This window comes from Ursus americanus, chromosome 26 (assembly GCF_024610735.1).
Source record: "Ursus americanus isolate L20-20 chromosome 26, mUrsAme1.1.p, whole genome shotgun sequence".
In the NCBI taxonomy this organism is placed as follows: Eukaryota; Metazoa; Chordata; class Mammalia; order Carnivora; family Ursidae; genus Ursus; species Ursus americanus.
Window position 1 is genome coordinate 14509989 of NC_142152.1, and position 14572 is coordinate 14524560.

The 14572-nt window shown below is 39.8% G+C and overlaps 1 protein-coding gene across 11 annotated transcripts in view; it reads left to right on the forward strand.

Annotated features, from left to right (window-relative positions):
• RAD51B (RAD51 paralog B) overlaps positions 1 to 14572 on the forward strand; it is a 695021-nt gene that overhangs the window by 537124 nt on the left and 143325 nt on the right. For all 11 annotated transcript variants that reach the window (XM_087856049.1, XM_087856053.1, XM_087856047.1 and 8 more), the window contains one exon: positions 14224 to 14303. In XM_087856049.1, coding sequence (XP_087712175.1) covers positions 14224 to 14303 — 80 coding nt within the window. The remainder of the gene's footprint in view (positions 1 to 14223; positions 14304 to 14572) is intronic.

Here is a 14572-nt window from a genome sequence, read left to right on the forward strand (position 1 = left end):
TGAGAGGTTTTCTCAGAACTTGGAAGCACCAGATATCACAGAAGATAGAGAAGATGACAACAGATTGGTTGAAAATTATATATGAAATAGTTGGACGTCCCTTTGTCACCCTGGAGAGCCAGGTGATAAATCTCTCCAACCCAGGTTGAAGGCCAAAATTTATCTTCGGAGAAAATGAATCTGAGAAATTTCAGGCTTGGGACTCCAAACAAAGCAGAGGATATGGGGAGGCATACAGCTAAAATGGGATTATACCTGCCAAATGGTGAATCTTTCTCTGCCCTGCTTCTAGAATGTGGAAATTAGACAAGAGATTGGAGAACTCTTTTCTTTAAATACCAGTCCTCCTCTGAGAAGGCATCTCTGTGTATTGACATTGATCACTCTCTAGTGGATCCCACCAGTTTACAAATGTTGTCCATATACATAGTATTTCTAATTATATTTTTAAAATAAAATATATTTTATATTATATAATTTAAATATGACTGAACAACCACGGATCATTTGGAAATGCTTCCCACATCAAAGAGAGAATAAAACAAACAGAAAAAAAAGAAAAAAAATTCCATGAGGAATTAGAGCTAATGCAAAATTCAGAAGGAAAATAAAATGTAAACTACATAATTAATTTCTGAGAATTAAAGAATTAACAAGAATAGGATGTGCTGAATTAGAAATAGAGGACAAGAAAAAGCTCCTGGAAATTAAAAATATGATAGCCAACATAAATTCAGTTAAAGGAGTGGAAAATAACACCATATGATGTTATTTGCTATTTCAGAGTATGTATAAGCATTAAGTTCATTAAAAACAAAACAGGGGAGCTTGGGTGGCTCAGTCAGTTAAGTGTCTGACTCTAGATTTCAGTTCAGGTCATGATCTCAGGGTCATGTGATCATCAGGCTCAGTGATCAGCAGGGAGTCTGCTTGAGGATTCTCTCTCTCCCTCTCCCTCTGCCCCTCCCCCCACTCACACGCTGTCTCGCAAATAAATAAATCAGTCTTAAAAAAAAACAAATTATCTAAAGCTGTGAAAACATTTAAAACAGAAAAAGAATATGGGAGATAACAGATGGATATTGAATCAGGATATCTAAAAATTTGCCTTGAGAGAATCAATATATAGAAGGGCATCATATGGCACTCAAAATGTCTGCACTTCCACAATGCAGGAAGAACATTGACAAAAACTCTCAAAATCAACTTTTTCAGAACTCTGGAAATTAACTATAGCTTGCAACAATTTGAGGAGTGTTTATTCAAGAAAAGCAGAAGAATTCTGTTAAGAACAGTAACATTTGTGGCATTTTAACTTTCCCTAATCCCATCCTCCTCCTCCCCAGCTCTGCAGTAATCTTGAAAGCCGACCATCTTTCAACTACAATCACTTTGTAAGCGAGCAGCCTAACAGCCACTGGAAGAGGCAGAACAGGTTTCCAGCTCCCCAAAAGCCCCATCCAAGAGAATTGTCACCATGTGACCTGTCTGACAGCTCACTGAAAGCTCCATTCTCAAGGCTTGTCCTTTTTGACCTGCCTCAGAATTTGGTCTGTGTGAACAGCTCTACCCACAGGGAATTTGTTGAAAATAATCAGTGACAATTACTTACCATCATGACTGTTAAGGTCCCATTACCAGGATGGGCTAACAAGAGGCTGACCAAAAAAATAAAAAAAAAAAAAATTCTGGGAATGAGAAGTCCTCAGGGAGCTTTGTAAATGTCCTACATATACCAGGGAACCCAAGGCTACACAAATGCACAGGGCTTTGCTCATGCCCAGGAAGGACCTAAAAGGACCTTACACTCTCACTTCTGGCTGACCTTAAGGCTCTGTGTAAGCAAGAAGTAAAGGTTAAGACAGAGTTTTACACTGCTTGCTGGAGTGTTGAAGGCATGCCTCAACACCCAGAGAGACCCTTGGCAAAGGTGGGGAGACCTACAGGTTCAAGGCATACAGAGAATCTTTTTTATCATTAGCTATTCAATTAGTAATCACTAAGTGATTTCATGTATAAAGGATCCTCAATAAAATTAGTTGGCTGACTTCTCACCAGAAACCATAGAGGCCAGAAGGCAGTGGAATGACATATTCAAATTGCTGAAAGAAAGACTGTCAACCAAGGATTGTATATCTAGCAAAACTATCCTTCAAAAATGAGGATAAAGTAAGATACTCTCAGAAATACAAAATCTGAGAATTTGTCACTAGTATACCTGACATACAAGAAGTACTTAAAGGAGTGAAATGAAAAGACACTAGAAGGTAAGTCAGATCCACATGATAAAACAAGGAGCGTCCATAAATGTAAATACATAGGTAAATAAAAGAGACAGTATGAATGTATTTTTTTTGTAGTTCTTTTCTTCCCCTATCTGATTTGAAAGACAACTGCATAAAGTAATAAATATAAAACTATGTTGATAACATGCATAAAGATGTAATTTGTATAACAATAGTACAAAGGAAAGGAGGATAATGAAGCTATATTGGAGCAAAGTTTTTGTAAATAATTGAAATTAAAGTGTTATTAATCTGAACTAAATTGTTTAAAGTTAAAATTTTAATAGCAATTCCCAGAGCAACCTATAAGGAAATAACTTAAGAATGTATAGTAAAAGAAATAAGAGAATTAAAACGGTATACTAGAAAAATATCTTACACAAAGAAATCAGTAAAGGAAAAACAGAGGAGCCAAAAAAACATAAGGTACACAGAAAAACAAATAGCAAAATGGCAGATATATCCTACCTTATCAATAATTACATTAAAAGTAAATGAACTAAATATTCCAGATGAGATCGGGCACGTTCAGGGTGGTATGGCCGTAGACTGAACTAAATATTCCAATCCAAAGCAGAGATTGGCAGAATATTCCAATCAAAAGCAGATATATATATGATCCAACCAAATCCTGTCTACAAGAGACACACTTTGGAGTCAAAAACAAATTGCTTAAAGGATGGACAAATACGTACCATGCAAGTGGTAATATTGTGATTTAGATCACCCACATATATTTCCCATATATATTTGGTCTTCATCCACAGGTCCTCACTCACAGATCCCAAAACTTTTGGCATTTCCCAAGCAGTAAGAGCAATGGAACATCCTTTGTTATAATACTAACTCTTTTGTCTCCAGTTCCTGTAAATGCTTCAGAGCCATAACGGTGAAATAGTTGTCTTGTGTTCTTGGTATGGGGAAGCCTCAACATATACATGCATTGAAATTGGCTTCAGGAGCCCTTTCACAAACAGTAACCAAAAGAGAGCTGGTTACCAACATCAGACAAAATAGACTTTGGGACAAAAATTATTACTGGAGGGGTGCCTGGGTGGCTCAGTCAGTTAAGCATCTGCCTTCAGCTCAGGTTGTAGTCTCAGAGTGCTGGGATCAAGCCCCACCTCTGGGCTCCCTGCTAAATGGGAGTCTGCTTCTCCTTCTCCCTCTGTCACTCTCTGCTCATGCTCTCTCTCTCTCAAATAAATAAATAAAATCCTTTAAAAAAAATTATTACCGGAAGCAAAAAAAGTACTCTCTTTCTTAAAAGACTTTATTTATTTATTTATTTATTTATTTATTTATTTATTTACTTAGTGCAAGTCGGGAGAAGGGCTGAGGGAGAGAGAGAATCTCCAGGAGACTCCACACTGAGAGTGGAGCCTGACACAGGGCTCAACCCCATGACCCTGAGATCATGACCTGAGCCAAAATGAAGAGTCAGACGTTTAATCAACTGTGCCACCCAGGTTCCCCAAAAAAGGACATTTTGAAAGAATAAAAAAGTGAATCCATCAGAAAGACATAGCAATAATAAACATATATGCATCTAACAACTGAACCCCAAAATACATGAAGTAAAAACTGACAGAATTGAAGGGGAGTAATAGACAATTCAACAATAGTACTTGGAGATTTATTTATTTTTTTTTTAAAGATTTTATTTATTTATTTGACAGAGAGAGAGAGACAGCCAGCGAGAGAGGGAACACAAGCAGGGGGAGTGGGAGAGGAAGAAGCAGGCTCATAGAGGAAGAGCCTGACGTGGGGCTCGATCCCAGAACTCCGGGATCACGCCCTGAGCCGAAGGCAGACGCTTAACCACTGTGCCACCCAGGTGCCCAGTACTTGGAGATTTAATACCCACTTTCAATAATAGATAGAACAACTAGGCAGAAGGTCAACAAGGAAATAGAAGACTTGAGCAACACTATAAATCCTAGACCTAATAGGCATTGTAGAACATTCTACTCAATAATAGCAGATACACGTTCTTCTCAAGTGTACATGGAACATTCTCCTCGATAGACCATATATTACCACACAAATTGATCTTGAAGGAAAGCATGTATATGTCTCTAGTCACAGTGGAATAAAATTAGTAATCAATAATAGGAGAAAATGTGGGGAATTCTCAAATGTGTACAAGTTAAATGCACACTCACACACACTCCTAAATAAGCAATAAGTCAAAGAAAACATAAGGGAAATTAGAAAATACTTTGAGAAAGTGAGAACAAAAATACAACATGCCAAAACTTATGTGATGCAACTAAATCAGTGCTTGAAGGGAAATGTATAGCTTAAGCGTCTATATTAAAAAAGAATTTTATTGCATATAAGTAATTCCTCAATAAAATTGATATTTATTTACTTATTTTTAAAGATTTTATTTATTTATTTGACAGAGATAAACACAGCCAGCAAGAGAGGGAACACAAGCAGGGGGAGTGGGAGAGGAAGAAGCAGGCTCATAGTGGAGGAGCCTGATGTGGGGCTCGATCCCATGATGCTGGGATCACGCCCTGAGCCGAAGGCGGACGCTTAACGACTGCGCCACCCAGGCGCCCCAATAAAATTGATATTTAATATAGAAAGAATGACCCATATTCTTTGACTGTATACATTTGTATGCTATCTATATATGTGCAGTCACTAAATTCTTTCTGATTTTAGTATAATTTGGGAAAAATCACTCTTTCAAATCTCATGTAAAAGTCATTGGGGAAAAAAACCCAACATGGTTTTTAAAAATATAGGAACAAATATTAAGCTTATAGTTAACTATATGCATGTCAAAGTATTTAGGGGAAAGTCCACTGATGTTTCCAATTGACTTTGAAATGCAACAACAACAAAAATATAACATGGGCTGTTGGATGGATAGATAAGTGATAAAAACAAGTATAATAAAATATTAATGGTAGAATCTACTTGATAGGTTTATGGGCACCCACTATAAAATTCTTTCAACTTTGCTGTCTGTTTGAGAATTTTCATAATAAAATGTTGGGGAAAAAATAATAAATTCAAAATGCCATTCTGACCCTGAAAAATTGCTATCATAATTTACTAAGTTAATGTCCTATTGGTCTGAGGAAATTAATGTTTTCTTTAGGGAGCTAGCTTTTTTAGTTTATATTCTTTGGGAACCTGATGTATTATAGATAAACATTTTTTAAATAATCACCAGAGAGATGTTATAAAAGAGTATGGTGATACTCTATAGGGAATAAGATCTTGTAGCCTCAGGGCCAAACTTTCTAGGAGAATCTTCTGAGTCTAGAATTATATTTCATTAGCAATTCAGATCAACTTAATTTCTGCCCCTAATTTCTGTAGGGAAAGTTGTGAAACAGGCCATATGTAGATAAATTAATAAGTTCATGCCTGCTCAAATATGGTTCATTTTTCCACCCTGTCATTTTCCAGTACTATATTACTTCTACAGATCTTACTCCACTATTTTGAGACGGCAGTTTAGATGCCATGAAACTCATTCTCTACTCTCCCCTCATAATTTTGCAAAGCTGTTGGTACTGACACTTCAGCATTCCATGGAGAGTGATTTTCCAAGTGATGAAGCAGATTCTAATCAGTATACAATTCAGATGCGGACTGGGAGCTGGACCTCTGCCACCTTTCCCTCCAGCTCTCTTAACACAATGACTAGGGAATTCCTTTGAGGATCTCTGGGTATACTTCAAGCCTCCCTGTCCTTGTGGCCTCCTTCCAGCCACAGAGATCTTCCTGTCTGGAGCATTTCCGGGCCTTCTGTCCCTAGGCTTGGAGAGTTCAGCTCAACTTGGGGAAGACACAGAAGACTTGGGGTTATCAAAAGCCTGTTGAATTATCTGATGCAAGACTGACTGGCTTGTTTGCCTCCCTGGCTGTCTTCCTGGGCTTCAAAGCAGCTGAGAAAACAACCTTTTTCTAAGTCTTGGACAAGGAGGAAAATCCCTGGCATGAAGGATTTCTGTCGCAGACACTTGGCACAGCTAGAGGAAAGGTTTGTTTAGCTTAGCAATGGGTTTTATTAGCCCAGGCATCCAGTTGAAGTGAGATAATAGGGTCCCTGTTGAAGGACATTTCAGAGTCAGTAGGTTTCCTCCCTTGCTTCTCAGAAGGACCCTTGCATGCAGATGAAAGTATCGGATGCATTCAAGAAGGACATCACTGCTGAATTCATCAACAACCACATAATCTTGCTGATCACAGAGGAGACTGAGACAGGGTTAGATAAGTACCAAAATAGGAAATTGCAGATGGATGTAAAGTCCTATATCTCAGCTATCTCAATTGCTTCTCACCCCAGGTGTCTTGGCTCAACATATTACATTGTCTTTGGGCTCTTAATTTTGTAACGGAGAGCAAGTATAGAAAGAAAGCCAGGCCTACCACCTGCCCCTACAGGAAGAATTTCTTCTGCTTATTCTTTTATTCTGCCAGCTGGTTTTATTCTACCCTTCACCCCCAACCAATGTGAGATTTGGGGTAGTGAGTCGGAAGGGGAAGGAAATAGAAGAGAGGAAGAATTCATTAGCAGTGTTCAAGGAAGCCTGCCTGGCACAAGAATTAGAGAAGAGAAAGTGGAAGAATTGGTGCCAATTACCCTCAGCACATGGCTGCTTATTCATGTCTACTTTCCTGGGCCATAAAGGCAAAACTCACTTTTTCCTAAAGTTGGGACTGTATTGCAGGAACTCAGTTAAACTGCCAGGACCAGAACTCTGTAAAAGCAGCCTGCAGGACAGTCTATACCCAAGGTTCCTGACATCTTTTTGCCGTCTGGTCCACACTAGCCTTCCTGACCACCCGTGAAGGAGAAGGCCTGGACTGAGTTGCTCCAGATAAGGGGACAGTCGCACCTACACTTTAGAAGGACCCAGGCACTATCCCTAGAAGGTGTCACCATACTGGAGGAGACCTGAGGTTCCTATGGCCAGCACTTTCTGTTCTATGGCTCCTTTTCCACTTTCTGAGCCTCTTAGAAGTGGGATCAGGCCAGGAAAAACATGTGATGCTATAGCAAGCTGAAACCAAAGACTTGACTTTGGACCTGCCCAAGCTGAGAATCTTGGCAGTGATTGACTGGGCAGGCTGCTCCTTTCTATGCCATCTTCTGTCTCCCAACTCTGGGGAGAGGTACCAGCTAAGTCCTCAAAGTCGGTATCAGTCAGGGCTTCTGAGGGTCACCAGTTTGTGCATTTATTCACTCCTCCATTGTCGGGTTTTATAATTGAGCTTCTGTTATGTATTTGGCCCCATACTGGAGTTTGGTGGGACTAGAAAAAGCAGCAATGATGTTAATGGTCTCTACCTTCAAATACATGGCAGTGAGTCCAGGTAACATTAACTGTGAAACCGTGGAGAAAGCAGTAAGCACTATTCGAGAGGTATAGATGAAGTGTGATGGGATTAGAGACAGATTACCTCAGGCTGGAGACATTGGCATAAGCTTTCTGGGAGAGGTGGCATTTGTATGAGGTTCAAAGAATAGGTAGGATTTGGACATTGGGAAATGAAGGGCAGAAACAAGACTGCCATTGTGGAAGCTTGTGAACATCCAAGGCAACCTGCATGGATGCCCTATCCAGTTCCCTTCTGTGTCTTGAATTGTGCAATATCCATGCTGCAGAAAAAAATGTCCTTATTTGCTGTTATATATTCTGCCTCATTTGATGTATTATCCTGGATAAGTAGATTGATCTGTGCATGATAAGTTGGGGGCTGCCATCATGGTGGTTAAAAGTATGGACTATAGAACCAGCTGGCTTGGGCTGGAATCCTGATTTCAGCACTTATATAAGCCTACTACCTCAAAGGGTTGTTGTTTTCTTATCATCATCATCATCATCACCATCACCATCATCACCACCATCATTACTGTGGGAACTGCGGAACGCTCCCTCACCCACCCCGATCCTGTAGGATTTTCCACCATTTTAGATCCATTACTCTCCTTCGAGAGTCTTATATTTAAATGAAAACACCAGAAAGGGTAACACTGGAAGGTTTAAATCAGCTGTCACCTGATCAGAACTAAAGAGAATCCATTGACAATTTGCTTGGAGCCAAATAGACACCTGAAGGGACATAAAAGAAGGAGAATAGGGTTTGTAAGGGGAGGCTAGTGAGCTCCAAGGACAGATTTCCCCTTCCACATTTTATTTAAAATATGTAGGCCTCTGTGTTTTCACTTGTTAATTAGAAGAAACCTTTACACATACAGCACAGGGATAAAGTAAAGAACAGTGAGGAAAATGCCTGTCAATCATTTTAGGCACCCACTTTGTACAAAGTACTGGATTGGGCCCTATAAAAAGGATGGGTGTGGGATCAAAGAACATGCCCCTGATCTTTGCAATCCCATTGAGAATTCAGAACATACACCTAAGAAATAAATTGAGGTAGAAATAGATAGCAATCCTTTAAAAAATGCAAATGCACACAGTGCAAATTGAATCTGCTTGGCCCAACAATAAATGTTTACTGATGAATGGATTGAAAGAATGAATGAGTGCTCAGGAATGAGGAACTCATAGTAGAACGTCAATGTGAAAAAAAAGCCCAAAGGCCTAAAGTCTTCTCTGTATTGTCTGTGTTCTGCCACCAGAATGTCAGCTCCATGCAAGTAAGGACCTTTTCTGTCTCACCCCTCTGCTATATCCCCTGCATCTAGAACGGTGCCTAGCATAAAGGAAGGTGCCCAGTAAATATTTGTGGGTTGAATAAGTGCATGGATAAATGCATGGGTGGAACGAGTAATGGAAATTAACTCCAGATAGTAGTGGGATTTGGGACCCAGCACACCTATACCTTAAATGCTCCTCCAAAGAATTTTAAAATATTGATGACCACTTTGCTTGCAAGGATAGGTGAAGAGAGGAGAAAATATATTCATTACAGTATAAAGCTGAAATAGTCTGATATGAAGGAAACATTCAAGAAAAAACAACCTGGCTATTCACAGGGGGGATAAAAGCTCACAATAGCGCACACCTGCCTTGTGGGGCCTTGGGCTTTCTAAGCCACAGTGTCTGCATTCATTCTTGCCCAACTACATATTTCTATGAACGCTCAGAGGATTCTAAAGCCAACTTCACGATTGCACACAGGGTTGAGTATGATAAAAATTTTTCATTAGGGCCCTGGAGTTTTATTAAGCAGCCCGACCCTCCCTGTAGGTCATTATTGAAGAAGGTGGAATGATACTTGACAACAGCACAAGTCAGACAATGATTAGAACACCCCGAATTTATGGGATGACTGAACATCTGAAACAGAACAGTCCAAATTATCTGCTAGGGAGGGTTGTTTGCTTTAGAAAAGGATAATTTGTAGTTTGAAAGGCAGAAAGGCACAAGGGCATGGGATATTCATTCAAGTCTTCAAAAGGGAAGACTATATGCATTCACAAAGATACATGGCAAGCATCACTTTTTCTCTGAACTCTGTTGGGCTAGAAAACAAATTTACACTCCCCCTCTCTACTATATAATACTACGGAATCTTCAGATTAGAAAACTCGTATTAAAAAAAAAGAAAGAAAGAAAGCCCATATTAAGAGCAATATGCACCTTCACCCCAGACCTCTTAACATCATGTTTGCATTGAAGTGTTTGTGGTCACGGGTTGCTTTGCGTGTTTAACCACTTGATGGTTCTCCTCCAGTTATTCTCTTTTTTGTCAGTTTCCCTTTGGAATTTAGGCTCTGATCCAAACACATTGCACCCAGTATGGTTTGCTGAATGAGAAGAAAAGGACCATCACTTCTCTTGTTCCAGATACTGCGTCTCCACTGATACAACCTGAGACCACACTAGATTTTTGTGAACCACATCCCGCAACCAACTCACACTGAACTGTAGTTAACTAGCCCTCCTAATCCATTTTCTGAATGCTAAATCTCATGTCCTCCATTCTGTAACCAGTAGTTGGTCCTCTGTCCTCAAGGGCAAGGCCTTACACATGTTTCAATAAAATTTCATTCTAAAATAGAACAAACCTTCTAACCAAACTGAGATTTGTTTTGATATTATGATTATCTAATCCAGTATAACAACTTCTTTTTTTTTTTTTTAGGTTTAATTTATTTATTTGAGAGAGAGCGCACGCTTGCAAGCACAAGCAGGGGGCTGGGGAGAGGAGAGGGACAGGGAGAAGCAGACTCCCTGCTGAGCAGAGAGCCTGACACAGGGCTCTATTCTGGACCCTGGGATCAGGACCTGAGCCAAAGGCAGATGCTTAAAGGACTGGGCCACTCGGGCACCCCTAAGTTTTTTGTCTTCTCTTACCATATTCAGCATCCCATCAGTGGATTTAATTATGTGATCCACAAATCCAAATGTCACCTTTTTTAGTAAGGTCTTCTCCTAGTACTCTATTTAAAATTGACCCTTTTCTGTGATCTAATATACTTCTTATATTCTTTCTCTGCTTTTTTTCCCTCCACAGCATGCATAATCATCTAATATACCATATATTCTGCCTACTCATTTTGTTTATTATCTTTTTCTTCCTTTGGAATGTAAGCTCCATTAGGGTGGCAGTTTTTGTAAGTTTTGTTTCCTGGTGGATCCCATATCTGTTGTATGGATGTGGTTGAATACATCAGTGTCCTTATCCAGGTCAGTAAGAATGTGGAACATTGACAGGACCAAGGCTAGAATCAGGTACCTTCTACTAGAGGTTGCAACTGATCATCTTCTCACTTACAAATCCACTTAATGATATTAGCATCCAGCCCAACTTGTCTTCACTTGATGCAGAAGGACATTGAGAATTTGTTGCGTTTTTTGCTGAAAATCAGATATTTCATGTTGGTGGTAGCTCTCTCATCTATTAATCTGGAAGTTCTTCCCAAAAAAAGGAAGTGGGATTCATCTGACATAACTGAGCACTTCCTCTTTCTAACTGCATACAAATCATCTTTTGATAACCCATTTTAAACCCTGCTCAGGAAGAACAGGACATTAATCAATGACCTGTCCGAACCCTGTGAATCCCTGGAAGGGAGGTCCTTCCAGGTGTGAGGTCTCTCCAGGTGAGGCCCTCCTGGCTTACTCACAGTGAGCATTGTGCTTGCTGGGAGTGGAAGCATTCAAATGATGGAGGCAGCACCACTGAGCTGGAGGCTGAGGCTTAGATCCCATTTGTTGTGTTGCATTGGAATATCACCTCCTTTTCTCCCCCTGAGTCTCAGTTTTGCAATCTATCAAATAAAAAGGGTAATACAATTTTCAAAAATATAGTATGATACTTTATTTATTTATATCCTTTTGGTTTCATGTCCAGTTGCTTCATGCAGACAATAAAGATCTGAAGTTTTGGATATGTTTAGTTTATTTCTATTGCTCTTTGATCTAAAGGATTTCTATTTCTTTTCTCCATTTCCTTTTTTCCCATTCTTTCTGACACAGCTGTGGTTGAGGCCCTTGTCATCTCATCCCTGAGTTATCACAGTAGCTTTCTAATTGGCTCCAGGTCTCCTGCCTCTTGCTTCTTTGTCTTACATTCTTCAGTCAGGCTAATTTCCTGGAACCCAGCTGCTCCAAATGTGGACTATGGAGCACAGCATCAGCATCTCCTAGGAGCTTGCTAGAAATGCAGATTCTCAGGCCCCACTAAAACCATACTGAATGAGAAACTGCATGTCAGCAAGACCTGTAGATGATTCACACTCACATTAAAGTTCGAGAAGCACCATCCTCTCTTCTGTTGCACTGTTCTTCTACCAAGGGCCATCTGTAAACTTCACAAGGAACCATCCCTAAACTATCTTTGCCAGAAAGGTTCTGTCTAATTTCCAGGTGACATGTTTTGGACATGAAGATGCAAATGCCCGCCTGTACCATCTACTCATTGGTTCTAAGGATGATGAGCAAGTTTATCTAGATAACTTTGGAGCCGTAGTAAAAATTGAGATTTAATTTGAGTTGAATCCTTTAAAAGTAAAGTATTTTTGTTTTTGATGAGTGAGAATCAAGGGAAGCACTTGGGAAGCATATGTGATGAGTTGTTTGGAAATGTTTTTGATAGTTTGACCCAATGACAGAAATTTTATATATTTAATTTAATCCTCACAGTAATCCCATTTAGGTGCGTGATGTTATCCCCATTTTACATGTGAGGAAATTGAGAATCCAAAAGGTTAGGTTGTGCAGAGCTGCAGTATTTGTTAGAATTCAGGCTATATACACCATAGTAACAAAACTATTGGGAATTCAGTGGTTCAGACAGGTGGCTCTATCTTGAGATGGGCAGGTGACCCCATGTAAGAAGCATGGATGCTTTATGAGGTCACCCTACTCCCTTCTCCTGTGTTGCTTCATTATCTCCCAGGATGTCCACCTCCATGGGGTTGAAGCTGGTTCCTCCCTGCCCTTGGGAAGAGGGAAAGGGAAAATGGAGAGCACATCATTATTTAGTGAAAACATAAGTTTTCAAAATACTGGAAGTGCTGCTTGTCACTTGCACTCACCGTCTCTTAGTCAAAGCTTGGTCACATGGCCACACCCAGTTGCAAAAGAGGCAAAGAAATGTTGAAACCTGGGGAGTTATTAACTACAAAGAAGAAGGGAGAGTGGCTATGAGGGGAAAATTTCAGGCCTTGCCATAGGCACCAAGCTGATTAGTGGAAGAACCAAGATTCAAATTCTGTGACTACAGCCTGTGATCTTTCCACCACATTATACCACTGTTTCTCATAGTTGACAGTCAGTAAATGTTTGTTGAACCGAGATAAACTGAGATATTACATGTAAGCCTTTTGGTTATTTGAAAGTACTTCTTCCTTCTCTCTTGCCTCCCTGATTACCTAAGTGGCTCTGTACTAAACTGTCACTATCTTTGACTATGTTACTTTGTAAAGCAGGAAACTGATTTTCATCTTCCTTCAAGAGAATTGTTATAACAAATAATCCACCGGTCCTTAGAGCTTCTGTGGAACCATATGAAGTATGGTAATAGTTGTTAATGGTAATCATTTTTTTAATGACCAAATGGCTATCCCTTTTAAAGTAGGGATTTTGTTAAAAGAATGCCACTGCTCAAAATATTTTTGATATTTTGTATTGCCTGGTATATCAGTCAGCTCTTGCTGCAATGATGCTTCATGACAACCACACCAAAATCTCAGAGGCATGCAATAATAAGCATTTAACTAATGGGTATGTGGGTCTCCTGGGGGTCAGCTCTTTAGACTGGGGCTGGCTGGCCAGCACTGCTCCAGATGTCTCTCAGTCTCCTTCTGAGAGAGCAGGTTAGTGTGGATGTGTTTTTCCCTGGCAGTTAGCAGAAACATAAGAGAGCAAGTGAAGATATGGGAGGCTTCTCGAAGCCTAGGCAAAGAACCTATTAGGAAAGCAAGTTACATGGCCAAAACCATGGTCCAGGACCATGGGAAACACCCACACCCTAAGTAAGAGGAAATGTGGTCACATGGCAAATGGTGTGAATACAGACTTGGTGAAAGTTGGGGCCAAGAAAGCAAATTAATCATAGCTTTGCTTTTACTGAGTTATTTTGAATATTTATAATAAAGGTAAATCTTTATCTTTTGAGGGTAGTTTTGAATTTCTTTTTAGCAAAATAGCTAAATTTATGAATACGATTAGAGAATCAGTTTAGGTTTGTCTTTGGCCAGAAAGGTAGGTATTTGAGCATGTGAAATAAAATAATGAAACATTTCTAGAAGAACCGGCTAAAGAGTATGGTATTCAGTGGCAGAATAGTTGTGATAAATGTATAGCTTTCCTAAGTGACCAGCTGATGGAAGGAATAATACTCATTTGGTTCTAAAATAATTTTTTTAAATAAACTTTATGGCTTATAGTCACATGTTCCCACTTTGTCTCGAAGTGGGAAGGGGAGTCAATAGAGGTTTATCTCTGATCTCCCCTTTGACCAACCCCGGGAAAATATGTTTTATGTGCAGATTCTCATCGCCAAGTCCCCTCTGGCTCCCTTCACTTCATTTGCCTACACCATCAAGAAGGAAGGCCTGGTTCTTCAAAGGTAAGATCCTTGGATTAAGCCATTTCTTTAAGCTGATTGCGCTCAGTGCTGCCTATGGCTGGTGATAATTAGTGCTATGCTCCTGATAGAAACTACTTCAGGACAGAATCAAAGGCCAAGATGAGTTTGTCTATGATATTTATCCTGATGAGATGGAAGAGATTGGCAATGGTGGCAAGAACTTCACAGAAGGTGGAGGTGGGGCTGAGGGAGAACTGTAGAATTTCCTAACAGAGTACGACAAAGAATGAGGGTTAAGGCTCCAGTCT